At 37.1% G+C, this 21159-nt stretch overlaps 1 protein-coding gene across 11 annotated transcripts in view; it reads left to right on the top strand.

Moving 5' to 3' along the window:
• The window catches only part of MYT1L (myelin transcription factor 1 like), a 305889-nt gene that overhangs the window by 232115 nt on the left and 52615 nt on the right, over nt 1–21159 (top strand). For 6 of the 11 annotated variants that reach the window (XM_056344592.1, XM_056344598.1, XM_056344589.1 and 3 more), the window contains 6 exons: nt 3070–3281; nt 9188–9435; nt 11785–12021; nt 13837–13958; nt 14321–14383; nt 14882–14950. In XM_056344592.1, the coding sequence (XP_056200567.1) occupies nt 3070–3281; nt 9188–9435; nt 11785–12021; nt 13837–13958; nt 14321–14383; nt 14882–14950 (951 nt within the window). The remainder of the gene's footprint in view (nt 1–3069; nt 3282–9187; nt 9436–11784; nt 12022–13836; nt 13959–14320; nt 14384–14881; nt 14951–21159) is intronic. The other 5 variants (XM_056344596.1, XM_056344593.1, XM_056344597.1 and 2 more) reach the window with 2 other exon arrangements.

The raw sequence follows: 21159 nt of genomic DNA, 5'->3' as shown, positions 1-21159 counted from the left end.
GTATATTTCCCACTCAATTTACATGGGGGAGGGTTGGTAATTATTTTGGCAAATACATGTAAAGCTGAAAAGCTCATTTTTGTCTTAGGCATTGTTTGGTGTAAAGATGACTGCTGGAGTGCAAAGTCTAAGAACAATGTGAAAAAAGTTGGTATCTTTTGGGAATAAACTAATATTTACCGGTAAGTCTTGGTTTTTTCAGCAGGCTTTTACTAGTAAATATCAGTTTAAATTAAACCAGAAGCCCTATTTGCATTACCAAACTGGTAGTACATCTTGGAATGTACTTGGCAGGACACTTGGAAAAATGCCAAGTATAGCTTAGATCCCAAAATTAGGCCAGGCTTGATTCTCTATCTCTGTTCCCCCACTCACTGCCAGGAAGGATAGAAAGAGAGAAAAGTTGTCCTAAATTTTCATACAAGAAGGACCTTAAACCAATTTGACATGATTATACCCCTTATCTTCATCTACATAGGATTCTGCATTTATCCAAACCTGTAGCCAGCTTTGGGCTATTGTCTCCTCTTCTGAGATATGTGGGTAGAAAAATATTATTTCTAAGGAGCTGAAGTTTGAGGGATACATGTAAAGGAACTAGGCTTCTGCATGATTGTACCAGCCTTATGCTGATGGTGCCCCAAGAGCTGCAGAATTTCTCCATGGATACTGTGATTTCCGTGGGCTGGGATAGGTACGTGCCTCCCAGCTGCCTCAAAGAGCCTGGAGGAAGTGCTGCAGCCTTAGTTACCAGAATTTCCTACTTACCCCGTAGGTTTCTTAGTATTTAGCTGTATTCTAGATTTAAAATCTGATAGGACTACTTAAAATGAAAGTTTTCCACTGTATTATCAACATCATTCTTTGAATGTTCTCTTAAAACTTCATCTAATCTTGACCGTCTTTTCAAACAAAGGTCTTTCCACAGAGCTAAGAACACAGAATTATGGTTCACATCTGCGAAGATTTTTTGTCATGCCTGTTGACTTTGTTTTCCTTCCTCAGATTGTTTTTGATGGGCTTTATCTTAACTGCCCCTAATTCGGATTGTACAACCTTTCAAACAGCATCCCAGACAGTTTTCTTACAGAAAGGTTCTTCAGATCCTATTAATAATAAGCCCCTTTTGAGGGAATAACACCGTTTCCCACCTGATGGAAAAAGACAGCTCAAAAATGCGGTGGCTTTTACCACTGCTGACTAGAGGGAACCCACAGAAGTCAGACACCATACAAAGGCAGCAACTGCTCACATGCAGTATCCAGATTGCTGGCAGACTCCCTAGGAACTTGCGCTACAATCTTACCTTTGCTTGTGAGCCTGCCCTGTGTTTCAGACTTTATTGGCAACTCAGATAATGCTTTCATCTTGTCTCCTGCTTCCTTTTTAGCTTTAAGTCATTAAAGTATTCACGATAAAGAAACTGGGAGGTGTTTATAATATTTGCATGCAGGCAACTGATGGGCAGACAGAGATGTTCTAAGAGTAAATCTTGAATATTTGCCTTTAACCCAATTTCCATCCCACCTGCATTTAAAATTTCTTACTTAAAAAGGAATCAAATTCATAGGACTTCTGTTCCACATAAATTTTGGATTTGCATTGAATGTACAGGATCTGAATTGCATTTTCTTAGCTAAATATAGATTATCTTGGGACAGGATCAAAATATTATTCATATCAGCTCATTGTATAAATAAGCCTGCTGTATTTTGTGAGGAAGAAGTGTCTAAAGGAACGAGCATACATAAATCAAAAGGAACAGTATGACTAATACGATTTCTTGGGTGATCTTTACATAAATATCCTGACTAAATTCTATGAAAATGAATTCGTTCAGAAAAACATAATATAATATTCAAAACCTATTTCTTACTATTTATCACATTCCGTTTTGTCAGTCAGCATGATGATACTTCTGGTCTTGGCTGAATTTATGTTCCTAAGAATGTTCCTTCCATTTCCTCTGGTTATAAATGCAGTAAAGGGGAAAAAAAAAAAAAAAAAGAAAAAAGACTTGATTATATGAATCTTGATTACAGCAGAAGCACCTCAGGTGTGCTGTTCATCATCTTTACTCCTGCTACACAGTAGGTAGGTGCAGCACTGTGTAGCAGTTGTTCCCTATGACCTAGTCATACAACACTTTCTTATATAGGTAAGGTCTGAAGGATCTGACCTTCATTTAGCTGCTTTGAGAGCTGATGACTTCTGCGTCCACACGCATTATACAGTGTGACAGTGGAGCTCACTGCAGCATTCTTTCACTGAGATTTCACACATTTCTCCAGTGGCCAAATGAGATCAGTCAGGGCTTTTTCCTGACTATCCTCCCTGATCCTAAATTAAAGAGAAATTTAGCTGATACAGTTTTATTCTGTATTCATTCGCAGGACCTTCCTTGAGGTGTGTATCAGGAATCGCAGCTCCTGCCAGAACCTTGCATTTAAGGGTGAGCAGGACCTGTGAGGCAGCAGCTCAAAGTCAACAGAGATTGTGAGACGCTTCTGTGTATTTCTGAAGACGAACATGGATTTGTACATTGAGGGAATAAACAGGACTGGTTCCTTTGGAAAGCATGTGGGAAAACAGCATATAACTCTGTTGAAAGAAACCCAGAGGAAACTCCATTAATTAAGTGAAGCTTCTAGTGCTGTTTTTTCTTTTTGACATTTAAAGGAATTTGCCCAAACTTCTTCTGTCAGTCTGCTTGCCCGTCTTTTATTCACCTCCCAAAAGAGGAAGTGTTTGCTACGTGATGCAATTACATGGGGAAAGGGAAACCCTGAAGTATAGGGTTTTAAAAAGATAGGATTTTAGTAGGATTTTAAAATAGTTTTAGCTACAGGATACATTTAGTGGTATTAGAATTAATTTTGTCTAGGCTTTGTTCAAGAAAATATATATTGTTTGTCTGCTGAAAATAACCAAACTAAGAAAATGCAATAGTATATTGCTGTCTCTTGAGTACAAGAAATAACTAAGATTTTCTAATCTGAACTATAAATTTTGCACAGACACAGTAAACTGAACTGCATCTAACAAACTTTACATATCTTTAATTTCTAGGCCCATGTGCTTTGTTAAGCAATTGGAGATCCCTCAGTATGGCTACAGAAACAATGTCCCCACCACCACACCCCGCTCCAACTTGGCCAAGGAACTAGAGAAATACTCTAAGACTACGTTTGAATATAACAGTTATGACAACCATGCCTATGGCAAGAGAGCCATAGCTCCCAAGGTGCAATCCAGGGATATATCCCCCAAAGGATATGATGGTAGGAGGTGCACACTCTTATACATGAGAGACAAGTTTGCAGTTAATCATGTTGTTGTATATGTAAACATCATACAAATAAGACATGTTTTTGTGGTGTTCATATAGTATTATGAGGAATGCTGTCATGTGTAAGTTATTTTAAAGGCCTTTTTAAAAAGCGTTTTATACGGTGCTTGTTTCAAGACTGTTGCACTGGCAAAAGAACGTCTCCAGCTATTAAGCTCTTGGGATGTGTTGAGATCGCAATAAAAGCTAAGTAATAGAGCTAGTCCTTATGTTGTTATCTGGGAGACTTGGCCTCAAGGGTCACATTAGGATTCTCACTTCCGTACGGTAGTTCAGGTAACCCATAAAGATAACATACTTGTTCTGTGGGGATATGGAAGTAAAAAACCTGGATCTCATTGCACTTCAGAAATCACTGCTACTTAATGAGGTATTTCTGCTCATTTTGTCCTCATGAATACACCTGTTGAATTCTTTGGAAAACCAAACACAATTAACATGTTTAGGAGTAGGCTGAAAGTTCCTTCAGTTCAGGAGAAGACAATGGATGGGGTCTGTCAGGCAAGAGGAATGTTATTAGAGGGGAAAAAATGAACTGCAGAATAAAGAATAAGGACTTGAATTATAGCTTTTAAGCACATCAGGATTTTTTCAGACCAATACAATTATATGTGTGTGTATATATATATATATGTAACATGTGCGTGTGTGTATGTGTGTATATATATATATATATATAAAAACCCAAACTGTGCCTTTATCTTTTTTTTTTTTTTTTTTTTTCAATGTTAACAGGTTGGTTTTTGGTTAAAATATTTGATACTACTCACTGACTACCATAGGAGATTTCAGGCAGTTGTCAGATTTTTGTTTAGGAAAACAGAAATAAATATACTATAGAACAATTTATGCTGTTGCCTGAACACAGACTCTGACATTCAAAAGTAGGTAAGTGGAGAAAGGGAAAATTGCTACAGCTCTTACCTTCCTATTTCTGGTATTTTGGATATTTTGCTTTCTCATAGAATCAACAGGCATGTTCTTGCACTATAGCAGAAAAACGAAGGGTTGTGAAAGGCAACATATTTTTGAGTAAAAGTGCCCTTTCTTCTCTCATACACTCATCTTGTTTGCCAGTAGCAGAATAAGGGCTTGAACATTATTAAAGCTAAAGCACTAAATCTAACTGTGGTTAGCAAGCTAATGAGTGTACATTAATATAAGGTAAATGAGATATTAACTGTTGTGTATACGCTCTGTCTACTCTAGCAGAAAGGAAAGAATCATATTATTGCTGGGGATCCTGTGGACATTCATATTTTCAGATCAAATTACTGATGCTTAAATGAATTATATATATTTCTCATTTAAGACCCTTTTTCAGCCAATAATTAAACACTCCGCTTTTTTTTCCAAATCACCAGAACTTTAAAATACATGTAACATTGAACACAAGTTTAACAATGGCCTTAAATAATGAAAGGCTAGGGTGATATAGGTCACTGTCTTTATGCACACTTCTTTTACTTTGATATAAATGGGAATTCTACTTGGAGATAAGATGGGGATGAGGTTGTTTCACTGCTCAGTCACGTGAGCCAGAGAGGACTGAGGGACGCTGTATATGTGTGCATGCTGGTACAGCAAGTGTATGTGGTTCTTGTGTATTCAGAACTGCTGAAGCCCATTATAGCTGGAGCAGTTTGTTTGCCCAAGGAAGGCTAATTCCCTATGGATTTGTTCCATACCCCTGACTGCAGGAGATGGCCCACACTGTACCTGCTTCCAAGTGATGTGTGTGCTGTCTGGCCAGACAGACATGTCAACATGGTTCCAGAAATGGGACATAATTTGCGTTTTCATTTGTACCCTCTCAGTGGTTTTCATGAAACGTTTAGGATTCACATCTCTGATATTCTGTAAGCACTCCATCATATTTGGCTTAAATTGGCAAAGGGTTTTGAAATTCCCCAGGAAAATCAGCTAAATACATAGAACGATGAAGTGAAATCCCGGGCACACTGAAATTGGTCAGTTTTGGCACTGATTTTCAATGGAACAAGGATTTTATTAACAGTTGTATAATAACTGAAGGAGGTTTCAGGAAGAGGCTCTTCACTTAAAAGAGCCACTTTTCCTTCAAGAAACTGAAGTATTTTTAGGTGATTTCATATTTGCATGTAAAAAAAATTAATTATTGCTACTAAAGCCATTATGGAAGTACAGAGCGCACACCTATTATATATGTTGGCAAAACACCTTCACATAAAAACAGATTTATTTCTGAACACTCAACTTGAAAAACCTGAAAATAAGCCTAAGGTTTTGGGTGAACTTGACAGAAAGGTTTTCTGACTATTTAAGATGAGACAAATAAGTCTAGGCATATGAAAGATCAGTAATTTAATTTCTCAATGCTTTTTTAATTGTAAGTTAGCACTGTCTTTCCATCATCACAGAAAGGGATTATATGTTCAATAAGTGTATGGTTGTGAGTGACATGAACATAAATAGCTCCTTTTGGTTTGTTTCCTTGATTTTTTTCCCCAGTAAGTTTAGTAAAAACTGAACAGAAAATGGATACTTTGTGGTGGGGTAGGATGCTCTGATAATTCTTGAGAAATCTGCTTGTGGGGTTGTTTTTAATTTGAAATCAGTTTAGTAGTGTATTGGGTGTTTGATTTATAGTATACAGCAGTAGATATAAGAACAGCTGGACACAGCAAGGCAGAGGAGACAGTAACTCTTTCAGTTGCTCAGGTGATGTCAGGAACTCCTCTCATTCCACTGATAGTCCTGGGTCCTTCTACCAACACACTGAGAAAATGTTAAGGGTGGGATTCATTTGACCATATCTAGACTTTTCTAATGTCAGTAACTACATCTGAGCTCATCACCCCTTTCAGATCCAAGGAGAGACACTTCTCTGATTCAATTAGTCTCCTCCTGAAGTACCTATTTAAAACTGGTCAGGTGAATCACTGCCTGGAAGTTCTTATTTTTTTCCACTGTGTGTATAGGAAGCCTGTAATAACTAGGTCAGATATCTGAAGTTAGGTGAGATGAATCTCCTATTGTGCAAGTCAGAAAAAGCATTGAAACTGTAATTAATTTATGTAACACATTCAGTGTTTAGGCAGTACTAAGGGATGAAGGTGCCTGGGCAGAATTTAATGCTACTCCAGGTATCTTTCTTTGGTCATTTACATTGTTGGGATCGCTTCCACTCCTCCATTTTAATTAGCAAGAGGAGCCTGTAGACTTCGAGAACTTTGTAATCAGCCCCATGGCACGTCTGATGGGAGGCCAGTTTGGGTATGCTGGTTAGATCTGTGTCTGTTATTTAATGGGAAAGGTGTTCTCCACATTTGGTTTTGCTCCGGATCACAAAGTGTAGGTGGACCGCAGAGCTTCCAGAACCTGGTGCCACAGGGTTGGGCAGTGTATCAAGCGGAATTATCTGGTATTGAAACAATGCAGCTTTCCCATCATTAGAGATCAAGTTGATTTGGTTCATTATGAATTGATGATCTTTGTTTCTCCTGAAAAGCTAATGTGAAATGAACAGTCTGGGTTATGTGACTCATCTGAAAATGTACAGCTACAGTAAAGTTAAAATAACCATGGCCATTTCTCTCTAAGTACCTTTTGTTCAAATTATTGGTAATCTAAAAGCTAATTAATAATTGCATAGCATGCTTATAGCACTTTATGTCTTCGAAGTGTTTTGCAAATGAATCACAACACAACTAAATTTTAGAAGCATCTTTCTATTTATAGGGAAAATTAATTTGAAGGATAATATAGTTTGACCAAGGCCACAGAGGAGTCCATATCAGAGTGTGCATGAGTTTCTGATGGTTAGTCCTATGTATAAAGCTGCCTCTTTCCCTCCCTTTCTTTAGCACACATTCTCATATATATATATATATATATATAAATTCCCATGTAGTATGTCTCTTATGTCTGTCTAAATGTGACCTGCTATAACAAGACTTAACATTTTTTGCAAGTGACGGAAGTCTTATTTGTTCATGTGAATTTTGAAAGATATTTCTAATTTGGCAAGTTCATTGGTACAGGGTGCTTGCTGTGTTAACACAGTAGAAACTGAATTACTCAATCATTTCCTTCAGTATAGGAAAATTCTTGTGTGTCTTGGATATGGTTACACACTAACAATGGAGAAATGCTGAATTTTTAATGACCACCATTGACTACTATATTAATAATGGAACTCTGGAGAATAGTTCACAGATTTATTATTAGTGGATACCCTGCTAGAGTAGTGCTACTATGTGTTCAAAACAAAGAAATGTGATGAATATTTAGCATGCACTTCACTTAAAAAAAAAATCACACCCTGTGCATTATGTGGCTTTCCTGAGAAAACTCCATCTGTTACGAATTAAGTGAAATGCTATTTCCTTTACAGTAAAAATAACGCTGTGATTTTTTTGAGTTTTTAGAGAAAGGAGGATGACATAAGCTCTAGCAGAGATATTTTGCTTTCAGATTCTCCTTTTGAACCCTGCCTGCCTACCAAAGCAGCCTGTGGTTCACAAATGGGCTGTGCTCATGGGAGCAGATTATTATATGTGTGTCTGCTCAGACAAATACACCTGAAAAGCCTGGCATTTAAATGGCGCCCATCACGGAAGAGCTCTAGCTAGGGCCTGACCTTTCTTGTATGGCTCTCTAATCAGCATGCTAGTTGGTTATTGTTATACCGTGCAATAAGGTATGATCTCTGCAGTATACATTTCCATCTTAAGGGGACGTAGTTGCTGTAATATGCGTGTGTGTATCCTCTGACCTTGACTTTAATATTTTTTTTTTCTGAAAATACATAAACTTTTAGATTTAGGAAGCGAGCTCACAATTGATTGCATTTTATATAAACACTTCTAAAACAGTTTATTTGGGAAGAGGGCTGGAGAAATAAGGGGGCTAATAGGGCTGTTTTCCGTTATTACTATGATGCCTTTGGCTGCAAGGAGCATTTCTTAAAAGCAGCGACAGCGCTGCACTGTGTCGGGATGGGCTGGATGTGAGCGCTGTCAGCGCCTCGGCTCTCCCGCACCTGGTCGCAGCGGTCGGTCCGAGTGCAGCTGAGTGCTGCTCTCCGCGGGGTGAGCGGCAATGGGCGCCTTCCGTCCTTGCTGTTTCTACAAAGGGTTGTAGGCACTTGGGTTATTTGAAGGTGGGGATGCTTCATTTGTATCTGTTTCCGTTTATACAGCTACTGCTCCTGCCTTTGTGCAAGGCATGGTAAAACTCACGTGTGACCACCACCTTTCTTATTCCGTCCCGTTCCTCTCCTTTCTGATGGCCAGTGTTGTGATATTTGCCTGTGATGTAAGAGGAAAACTTTTAGGAAGCACGGGGTGTCTGCTGACATGCGGGTAGCACTGTGGCCCAGAGACCAAGCCTCACAGCCTCACAGGGGGCTTGATCCCGAGCAGCTGGGGGGGTCTAGGCCTTAAATAACCCTTGACTTAGGTAAACAGGAAAAGGTCCCGTAGTGTTATGTTGGCCCTTATTAATAAAAATGAATGAGCTAAGCAGATCCTACCTTCTGTCTGACTATATATGTGGGGTAAAAGCAGTGTTTCTATGTTTTTATTGTTTTCTAAATCCAGCCTGTTTGTCAGAACGATTCATGATCACATCATGCATATTTTTACAGGAGGTTATTTCATGTAAAATCACATATGTAGCATATAGAAGTCACAGACAGAAATCAAGAAATACAGCCATCATTCTTATTGTGGGCTTTATTTTTGGCATCAGTTACTGTTGCTCATTATAAATTTCACCTCCAGCAGTTTGTTTTTCTCTTCACTTAGGCAGAATGTTCATTCTTTTGAGTCATCCTTGTCATATTTCTTCCCACAGCTAAACGCTACTGTAAGAATTCAAGTCCAACCAGCAGCACAACAAGCAGTTATGCCCCTAGCAGCAGCAGCAATATGAGTTGTGGTGGAGGCAGCAGTGCCAGCAGTACCTGCAGCAAGAGCAGCTTTGACTATACTCATGACATGGAGGCAGCGCACATGGCTGCTACTGCTATTCTGAATCTCTCCACTCGCTGCAGGGAGATGCCTCAGAACCTCTCCACTAAGCCTCAGGATCTCTGTGCGAGGGTAAAAATTAGTAATTCTGTTTGTTGATGAAGATTTCTCTTTACTGCACTTGCTCTGTGGCCCTGATAGAAGAATAGTACATCTTGCTTTTTTTTTTTTTTTTCTTTTTTCTTTCCCTTTTTGTCAAAATCAACATAATCTGGTGGCTCTGCTGAAGCAGGGAGGGGAAAAAAAAAAAAAAAAAGACGTAAATTGCTCACAAGTATCTTGGGAAATCCTGATCGCAATACCAACTGATGATACTGATAGCATGTGCTCCTTTTTTTAATTTGTCTTTTACTAGTGAGATCTATAATTATGAAAGATGTTTGGATTGCTCAAGTTGTATTAATTGCAATACTGATTTTTTTGCTAAACACAGTCTGATTCAAACATTTCGTGAAAGGATTAAGATTTAGCAATGTATTTTCATTTAAAAGTCAGAAATGGGACCTAAGATTAAAGATCTAGCACAAAGAAATCTATGCTACTAGTATGTTATAATTTCTTGTCTGTCTGTGATATCAAAGTTCTTAAGTCTCTGCCTAATACATTTGAAATGAACAAATCCTCTAGTACAGGTGACTTTAATGTGTTTAACTGTAGTGCGGGGTCACTAATGTTCTATATGTTCATAGAGCTTCACTATGTTATGAAATGGCTATACAAATAAAATCTTTTGTTGTTAAGCTTTAGATATTAAGAAAAACAGTGAATTATTAATATTTATTAAAGATTTACGAAAAGATTTTTTTTTTCATTATAAACTTTTAAGTCTCCACTCAGAAAGCTGTTAAGAAATTAGTATTTAACATGCACCAGCAAACAGTACGGTGCTACCTATAGAAGACCACTAGATGGCAAGTAGACAGATGCAGTGCAGAGGAAAGGTTTTTATTGTGCTTATAGAAGAGCTTTCGAGCTGGCAGACATGTTCTGTTCTTCTACATATAGAGAAAGGTTTTCTTCCCTCATCGTGTAAAGCCCCTTGATCATTCATAACAAACTAAACCCACAGGAGTAGGTATTAATAATAATCATGATTTAAGCCAGAATGGCTGGTGACTTTGTTTTCATTTGAAAAGCATTTGCTGCTTTTTATATTAATTTATTTAATACTTTTCAACAGGGAAATCTCTTTCTGGCACGTGAATAAATGCAGTTGTTCCCTGTATCAACACGATGGAAAAAGTTGGAATTAAATACTAAAAATCTTCTGTATGAAAACCAGAAGGGGCCTCTTTCCTAATGTGTCACCTTATATTGAGTCTGGAGGAATGAATTGTAGGAAGATAAACAAGTATTTTCTAAATTAAATTAGCAGGATAGCAGCAATTAGATATATTCTCTGACAAAAGGCAGTAATTTGGAGAGAGAGATTTGCATTCACAGTGCTTTCCTGCAGCTCTGTTGTTACTCAAGAGCAGAGAAACTCGCCAGACGTATGAGGAGTCAGTCACATTCACATCAGTTTTGAAACCAAATTTCTCATGGAGCATTTCATTTTTAAAAAGATGAGGGATTCTCTGTGGGCATTTTTATTTTATGTGTCCTTAGTTTTTTAAAATTTGTTTTCATTTTAAGATATCTTATTTCCCCTCATCTAATATAATAGACAACCCTTGTCTGTATCTATAAAAGAAAAAGTGAGAGCCCATACTTACCCTATTTTTCACAGTGCCTCAGTTGCTGCAGAAATTGGACCAACTATTGTTGCAACTATTGTGCTACCTGAATGTATTGATTATAAAGACAAATATATGAGATATTAATATATTTACAGCTGCAGGAAAGGAAATGTGAAATTTATATTTATTTCTTCATTAGCAAATGGTGTCCAAAAGAACTTGTTTTGGTATCCTACCTCCCTGTTTAATTTTCTGACATTATCTATTCAAGCATTGACTTCTTAATGTTAAATAAACAAAGATCATTTGATGCTAGTTGGGTTCTGTTACTCTAATCACCCAGACAGGTGTCAGGACTGGAAACAAGAATTATGCAGCTGTTAACTCATAGATACTCACCTGTCACAGAATAAATCAAGAACATAAAAACGACAAGAAAATACCTTTAGAGATTTCTTCTTTTTATTCCAAATTTTGCACCTGTGTGCAGGGTGGCAGGAGGAATACCGAAGACTCCCCCTTCTTCCCCCAAACATCAGATTAGCCATTCAGGAAGAAACCTACTTTAACAGCATTAATGTTGTGTAACAGCATCATGCTATGTGTGGGAGGGGGCTCAATGCTTACAATCTATACAGGAATGGAAAGGCGTTTTATCATTCTGCTAGGCAATCAGATTGAAGAAGAGGGAACAGTTTGCTAGTGTGAAGCCGAATTAACTATATTTTTCTTGTTTTGACAGAATCCTGATATGGAAGTCGATGAAAATGGGACGTTGGATCTGAGCATGAATAAGCAGAGGCAGCGAGATGGTTGCTGTACCATTTTGACACCACTGGAGCCAATGTCCCCGCAACGGCAAGCCGTGATGAATAACCGGTGTTACCAGCTGAACGAGGGTGACTGCTGGGACTTGCCAGTGGACTACACTAAAATGAAGCCCAGTAGGATAGATGAAGATGATTCCAAAGAGATTAATGTATGTCTTTTTCATCTATTAGTTCTTGTTGCAATCTAATTTTGGTAATTCATTAAATTTCTGAAATTTGGAGGGAAAGAGGAAACAAAATTAATATGTGATAAAAATGGTGGTTTTCTACAAAAAAAAAAAAAAAAGGACTTTCTGCTAGTTAATCTTTAGGACTATGTCATGCTGGCACACATCTGATCTGTGACTAAGTTCCGTAAGACAACATTTGAACCATGAATGTGAATCATGTTTTCTAACAGCATCATCTTGTTAACAAATACTTTCTGCAGTAAGGATGTTTCACTATATCCAGATTACATTACTCTCTCTAAGCAAGTTGACATAACTGTGCAATACTGGGATAATCAGCTCTCAAGACAAGATATTCTCCTGAATTTGAAAACGATAAATGAAGTGCTGAGTATCTGAAAGCATGTATTACTTAGAAATCAATTTAAACAAAAGCAGCAGAATATAATGTAAGCTTTCAACTATTCCAGCTAATCTTCTACGTTACATATACACTCCTGATAGCCCTGTGTGTGGAAGGGCCTGTACTAATGAAATACTTTCAAGAATACAAAGACAGGGTATTAGAAATCAATGTTACTTTTCAATTCATTATACCAAGACAACAGCAAGACCCTTTAAACATGAGAGGCAAATAAAGAAAATATGTTAGTGAATTTATTTTACTTTTCAAAACTTAGAATAGCTAGGAAACTGAAGAGGTCTGCTGGGAAGGTTCAATGCCACTGCTTTTGTTCATCAGGTTTTAACCCTTATCCACTGTGCAGTTTACAGTCTTGCACTCAATGGAATTTAGCTGTTTGGAGACTTCTAGAGATGGTTCTCTGTTTTTTTCTTGTTTATAATAAAAGATTAGGTTAATCATTTTTGTGTAGCACAGATCTTACCGATTTTAATTAAAACAAAACTATTTTCAGTAACTTTAAAATATATAACAAAGTGGCATTTTCACTAGATACACTGAATGCATTCTAGCTTTAGTGTTAATTACAGTTTTGCTATTAATTTCACTGAAGTTAGGAGGAAATCTGTCACTATCAAGGGAATGTGAGGAAAACCTGTTTTTTTCAGACCAAGCAGAACTCTGTTTCTACTGTGGTGTTTATAGCACCATCTGCAGGAATTGCTAAATCAGTGCATACAGCCACTCCATTGCTGAAATAGTTTGAGTTTCTGAATGTATCAGTAAAGTTATATAATAAAAATTAGTAAATGCAGTACAAATACAAGAATAATACAGTAGTTAATACAATATCATGGTTAATACAAAGTAACAATAGTTATATATACAAATTATATAATTCTATTTTGCCAGACAGATCCGTTGAGGTTTGCTCCAGATTGATTCTGTGTGTAGATGTAAGAATGCTCCTGCTTCATTTTTGACATGTTCTAAACTGTTAAAAATGTTATTTAAGATGGCTTTTTGATTCATAAGATACTGCATTTAGTCATCTTTTTTCCCTTTCTTCTGTTTTGCAGCGACTTTAGGAAAAAATACTGATTCCTTTAAAGCAGAATAATATGACAGCTATATAAAAAGCTGTGTTTTGCCTTTTTTTTTTCTTTTCTAGTTAAATAAACTATATATTCCACATATTGTGAAGTCTTCATCGAAATATCCAAATATTATTTAAAGATTTAATAGGTAAACAATTATAAGATAATTATATTCATTTTCTCTGGCAGAATAGGACACAGAAGGAGATAGGATCAGATAACTCTGCCTTGCACTATTTTGTGTAAGTTGTAACCTCACCTAGCTGAAACTAATGCATATATGTTTGCCTATAGCCAGAAGATTTGGATCCTTTCCAAGAGGCGCTCGAAGAAAGAAGGTATCCTGGTGAAGTTACAATCCCAAGCCCTAAACCCAAATACCCTCAATGCAAAGAGAGCAAAAAGGATTTAATAACGTAAGCATAATGTGAGGTGAAATTATTTTTCTCCTTTTAACCTTCTCTCTCTTTGTCTTTTTTTAAACAAACGAGTACATATACGCCTTGCAGTATGAGCATGCAACATTTGCAGCATATAAATGTTTCAAACTGCCAGTTAAGTAAAGTGATAAGCTAACGTGTATTTGCTTGTTCTTAATGATGCTATATTGTATTGAGACGCCATTTTCATTTAAACCTGTTCATTTTGCAGCTTTTCGATTAGGATGCTTAAAACCCCTTGCAGTCATTGCAGCTAAACTGGAAACAATGAAACTTTTAAAAGTTTTTTTTTAAACATACTTACTATTTTGGCTGTTTTTGTTTTTGTTTGGTGGCAGATGTCCAACACCAGGGTGTGATGGGAGTGGTCATGTGACTGGTAATTACGCCTCACATAGAAGGTGTGACTTCATTTTTTTCATGGTGGATTCTGTCTTTTCAATTTATTGTTTTCAGCTTACCTCAACAATGCTGTCAAAGTAAAACGTTGAACTATGTGTTAACCCTTTGAGTAATATATGTTGATCTTAAAAGCATGCTAATTTGTGTGTTGTATAAACGTCTTTTATTTTTAAATAGATTACTAAAATTTCCAAAGTATTCTTAAGCATTTAAGTAGTTAACCCAGGAATCTCAAATATTTTTTGTTACATTTTGCTAGTTCATAGAGAAACAATCAAACAAAAAAGAACATTTACAGTATATAATCTTGGAAGTAACATTGATACCTAAATATATTCAGAGGGTTAACTATATTACAAAATTCAATATTACAGCACTTGCCCCATCGCTTTTCTGCATTACAAACTTTTACTTTTTAATTTTTATGTTGTGTTTGTTTGGGAGTGTTCAGTTAATGAGAAGATTAACTCACTTGTATGTCCTGCCATGTCTTGCAGTTTATCTGGCTGTCCCTTGGCTGACAAAAGCATTCGAAGTATGCTGGCCACAAGCTCACAAGAACTCAAGTAAGATATAAAGAACAAATATTTTCTTTATAAATATTTATTTGTCTGCAAATTCTGTATAGTTGTATGAGAAATTAGAAATGCTGTCTGGAGAGCTGCTGCAGAAGGGGCTGATCCCACTTGGAACATGCTTTGAAGTCTAAAAATTCCATGCAGGCTGGCTCTATACATGTCTGTTGACATAATATTTCCTTTTGTGTATTCATTAGGTGATAGGGATGGACAAAAATCAGAACTTCTGGAATTTCATCTAAATGTTTGAATTCCTATTCAATTTTTTTTCTGAACGTTTGAGTTTGCTAGTTAGAACAGAAAATTCTCATGCGATTAGACTGATGGAATACTTCTGATTGCACAACCAGTAAAGTGCTGTAGTTTCTCAGATATAGATCAGTGGGAAGAGAAAACAATTTGTTTTTCCCTAATGTTTGCATAATTTTCCCCAGGTTTGTATCACTGTTATCAGCTTAATGCACTTTCTCATTTGACTATGTTTTTAGTGTTTAGTTATTGCCCTTCTTAAAATGCATTCTTTAAAATTCCTTTCAGTTCTTTGGAGTGGCAATTGTGAGCAATGAAAGTTAGAGAATCATGAGACACTTAGCTTTGATCTGTCTTCCTGCACCATATGCTCGACTGCAACTCTGTATGTGAAAGAACTGTAGCATTTTTTAGTGCTATGAGATAGTGGTACTCCTGAGTTGGTACTATGGTTAACATGGAAAGATGTTCACAAGTAACAAGGAAAAGTTGGGTAGAGGAGGTATGAATGGATAGCTTATGCTGCCATGTTAAGCAGTATTCTGTCTTTACCACACGAGTGCCTTAAATAATGTCTTGAGTTCAGTATATACCCTGATGAAAAAAAGCCCACAAACTTTGATGTAAATCATGGGAAGCATGAGAAAGCTGCTAAAGTGAGATTGCTCTCTAGTCTTAGCTACTCTAGTCACTAGATGCAAACAACAGGTACAAAATTTGCAGTTTATTTCCCGCCCAAAATAAATCAACAGTAATGTTTTGAAACTACCAGTTTAGACCATGCTGGTATATGCTGCGAGGGGGATATGTGATATGCAAGGGAAGGGATGTAACTGAGATCAGCGAAAATATGTAAGTATAAGCAAAGTAAGACATGGGCACATAACCCCAGAGAAACTCAGATTTGGACCTGGATTTGGGGTTGGGATGCATCAAGTGTTAGAAGTTCAAGGAAATGTAATTGCATAAGGAAAACACAGACAAGACTCTTGGGGCAGCATGAGTAATACCTTAAGCACGTACTTTGCTGCTCTAACCCTTTAAAAAGTTGTGTTCAGAAGATGTTCCTGAATTGCCCCATCTCCTCTGCCTTTCTCAAGCATCTGCAGTCAAGGCTAACTAATAGAGATGAAGGAAAAAAAAATATAAATCACTTAAATTCAAGACTCCGCTCCTATCTCATGCCATTGTTTCTACCTATTTGAAGTTTTCTCTAAGCAAAGAGAACAAGATTAAATTATATTTGAAGTTATATTTTTAGGTTTAGTATCTATTATTTACTTAGCATACATTATTTATTTAGCTTGTTATAATAGTTTAGTTTTTATAATATCTATTCAACATATAAAAACTCTGTTAAGCGAATTCAAAAGTTAGGAAATGCTAGAATTTTAAGCAGGCTAACTTAACTTAGTTCTGGTTTGAATTTTCATTACAAAGCAATCCTTCGTTTTCTAATCATATATTTTTCCATAGGATAAGAAAGTAATTTGTTGCACCAGGCAGACAGTAATCACTACATAAGCAACTAATGAATTTCTTCTGTTTTCTTTATTATCCCATGTGTGGCCCTTTCTGTTATTCACTGCACTTTTCTCAAACTGTACTCTCAAGATATAACTACTAATTCACTCACACATTTCTCACTACCATTGCATATGAGTGTTTCCTAATTGATTTCTCTTTGTTAGAGAGGAATTATTTTTTTTTCATCTGCAGTTGTACTCTGAAGTAAGTCAGGGTTGGTATTATTCCCATTTTAAACCAGAAAATATAAACATATAATTTTGATTGCTCAGTTTGAAAATTTTAGGACTGCATTTGTCAGAGCTTTTCACGTTGTAGAGAACTGTATATGTTCAAGCCAAGTATCCATCGAATTTGCTTGGAGCTGTGGGAAGTCAGCAGTCCTACATGATAAGTGATCTTTTGTGAAAAGGGATGAACTCTACAGAAAAAGCGGGACAGAGTCCAGTGTTCCAGAACAGCCATGAGACTATCCTTTCTCCTCCCCTGAAACTCTGATCAGTCCCAGCTTCCACTTGGTCCATTCACTCTGTCCTGTTGTCCTTCCTCATCTTTTCTACATTGCTTCTTGTCTCAGGCTCCTTGTCTAATCAGCCCACCTCCTGCCTCCATCGCATTTATTTTTTTTATTGTCCTCTATCTCTACATCCTGCTGAAGTAGGTACAAAGAGAGAAATAAAGTATCTTCACATTTCTCACATATATACGAAAGTAGAGAAGTAGGAGTCCTATGGATGGCAGCATCCCTTATACAGCTCTCATTTATGCTCTTTTTCTCTGTCTAAGATAGAAGAAGATGTGATCGTGTAAATGATAATGCATATTCACAAAAGAGCTAAACCAAAGCTACATAAGTGATTTTGATTTTGGAATTTTTAAACTGTGAAGTACTTCGTTTACATCTGTTATATTTCTGGTGTGAGGTCTGGGGATGCAATTTCCTTACTTTTAAAAAGAGCAAGCTGAAAAGCAGCAGAAATCCCATAACGTGGGATCCTACTGGCTCTCTGTCAAGGCACCAGCCACCATGGAAACTTTTGATATCCACTATATAGGTCACCTGAACTACGGTGGTAGCAAACAGCAGTAGAAGGTATAATGCTCTGCATGGACTGGCACGAGGAGGAGGTGGGGAACACTGCTGGTGTGTTTCATACATGTTTGCTGACAGTGGAAGAGTAGTGAGAATCAGTAACCTTGGCTCCTGCCCCAGGCTGTATAGAGAAATGCATACACCTTTTTTGCCTACGTCCCAAGCTGAGATCCCTTCTGTCCTGTCCCTACCAATCTGTACTCTTCTCATCCCTTCTTCATCTTCTATTCCCTGTTCTGTTTTTCAATGTAGTTGTTTGCAGTCATCCATACAGATTTCAACCTCTGTAAAATTTCTGGCAAATACTTTTTTAATGTGTGGCGTACTGAGAACAATTAATAGTGTGGTAGAAGTATTGATAATGCAGCATAGGGATCATATTTCTGGAGTGCATAGTTTGGAAAAATCTTTTATGGCTTTGTCGTGCATAGCTTATGTAACAAATATTGCATATGTGCTGGTAAAGCCTTTATATCACATTTTACCAATCCATGACCTCCTTGTGTGTACTGTACAACACACACAAGTTATGTATAATGCAGCTTCCTAACTGGAATTCTGCTAACACAGATTATTTTTAAGCCCCAACTTAAATATAAAATAGCAGACACTTCAAATAGTGTTAATGAATAATATTCAGATATTATTCATAATTAAAATAATATAAGAATCTGGAAAGGTTTCAGAAAAGTTTGTTCTGCTTGACAGTTATGCTCACTGTATTGCCTTTTGGTGCTTGTGGCTCCATAGCTTCCATCATGCACATTTCCTGGCTCCCAGAATAGTAATGTTGCAGCTTTCAATTAAATTGTTCCAGGGACAGCATAATTATTCCTTATCGCCCATGCTTCTCTTTTGTAAGACTTATTGCTCAGGTTTACCATGCAGATTGTACGATTTTCCACCTTCATCCAGAATCCAAGTGGAAAAATGAGTCTTTGTGCATAGTTTGTCTGCGGACCAGAGCAGTTACGCAGCCTGGTCAATGATCTCCAAATAACAGAAGAATTTCTTCAGCTTTAATTCTCAACTACTGCTGCTGGGGAAAAAAAAAAAAAAAAAAGAAAGAAAGAAAGAAAAGAGGTCAGCAGCTTTAAGGATCTCTGAAGAAATTAATATCTGGCAAGAATCCAAATTTATCCAGCATTAACGTTTTGGTTATACTACCTCTGAAAATCAACTAATTTTTAAGGAACTAGGGACACTATATTGATGAGTAAACTGACTGTGATGGGAAAGCAATTAATAGCCCACCCAGTGACAGCTACCAATATTAAAATATTCATAAGTTAAATCCAGTTTTATCTTACCCAGGGGCTTTTCCTTATCAGATTTCTTTATTTACTCCTTATCACAGGAAGTTTTTCTAACAGTTACAGTTACTTCAGAACTTTAATCCCATTGTAGAACTATAAACACTGCAAAGAAGTAATATTTTTAAGCACTTTAAGTCTTACTCAAAATAAAACAAAACATACCCCCAAACTGAAATTAATTATTGTTTTTAAAAGGACACATATTGATAACCAGTAAATCAATCCCAGCCAAAATACAGCACAGTGAGAACATCGGTGTACTGCCAACATGGGGACCAGAGAACCTGAGTACCAGAGACTCCCAGAAAATTGCTAACTTATTTCTACTAGTGCTACTTTAATGTAAAAATAACAATATGTTTTTTAAGGCCCTAAGTAACTAAGTATTAGTTTGGTCTACTATGGTCTACGGATTATCAAATTGTCAACATTAACCCTTGTTCCTTTGGGTCAGTTTTCTGCCAGAAAATCTCATTAGTGTTTATATTAAAGAATCTGAACCTCAGAAAGATTTGCAATTCAACCAGGTGCCTCCAAGTTTGGATACTTATCTGGTGCTGTTGTAATATGTCCAGTCCGTCAATCCCAGAGCACCTTGTCTCTTGTAGATTTTGCATGTCATTGTTTTCTCTGTTGGTCATCTTTTGGTATTCCCCTACAGCACATACAGGGAGGAGTACAGTCTCATTTCCCTCTTTACAGTGAAGCCTGGGAGCTTTTCTTTTCCGCTTCTCTTCATAAAGTGATGAGCTTTGTCTATTTTTGCACATCCTGCACAATGAAGTAGGAGTTGAAATTTCTGTGCATCTTTCTTCTTTCCATGTCACTCTGCGCTAATTTCCATATTCTTAGTGGTCATCTTCTACTCTTTCCCTTATCTTCCTTTTATCCTTGTCTCTATTCCCAGATGTGTCATCCTAGCAGTGTCTTCCATTCAGTTCAGGTGGAAAAGTGAGTGAGCTTCTCTGAAGCTCTCCCTGTTAACCAGAACTCTTCTAGGAAGAACAACTCCATGCAGTATATTTTTTTTCTGGATAGAAAGGCTATCCTTAGATCATATTTCTAGGGGGACTCTTCCATGTTAGCATAGTCTCTAACCTTCAGTTTTTATTGGTGTAAATTTACTGCAATTTGCTCAGCAAGAGCTAGCAACTTGAAAGAACAGATGTCCTCCCAGAAATCATAGAATCATGGAATCATGGAATGGTTTGGGTTGGCAGGAACCTTAAAGATCATCTAGCTCCAACCACCTGCTGCCATGGGCAGGGACGCCTTCCACTAGACCAGGTTGCTCAAAGCCCCATCCAGCCTGATCTGGAACACTTCCAGGGATGGGGCATCCACAGCTTCTCTGGGCAACCTGTTCCGTTGTCTCACCACCCTCACAGTAAATAATTTCTTCCTTATAGCTAATCTAAATCTACCCTCTTTTAGTTTAAAATCATTACCCCTTGTCCTATCGCTACATGCCCTTGTAGAAAGTCCCTCTCTAGCTTTGTAGTAGGCCCGCTTTAGTCTTGTATTGTATTTATTCTGTTGAATATATAAAATAAAATATTACTGAAAAAAGTAGTATTTCCTTTGTTGCTTTAGTCATATGGCAAAAAAATAGGCCTTCTACAAATACAAAATTAAAATGCAGAAACAAAAATTGATAGGATGTATTAGTAAAACACCACAAAAACATTCCCCTCCTTAGACAGGTAATCAGATTATTCTTGGACATTGATTAGTACCTATACTCTTTAAACCTTGATAGCTTTCCCAATATACAGTCACTGTTGGTACTCAAACAAGTTATTTCTGCAGAAATCTGTTTAGCTGCTGAAGTGATTTCTCCACCTACATCCTGTGTTTGCCATTTTAGGTGTTTCTGATGTTTGGCACCTGGGTGTACATTTGTTGCTTCATCTGCACTAGAGTATTTATCCCTTGCCTTGCCTTGCCTTCCCTTCCCATCCCATCCCTTCCCTTTTCCTGCTAAGATTACATCTATCATCCTATAAGGACTC

Source organism: Falco biarmicus, chromosome 6, assembly GCF_023638135.1.
Source record: "Falco biarmicus isolate bFalBia1 chromosome 6, bFalBia1.pri, whole genome shotgun sequence".
NCBI lineage: Eukaryota > Metazoa > Chordata > Aves > Falconiformes > Falconidae > Falco > Falco biarmicus.
This window is presented reverse-complemented; position numbering and strand designations above follow the sequence as displayed.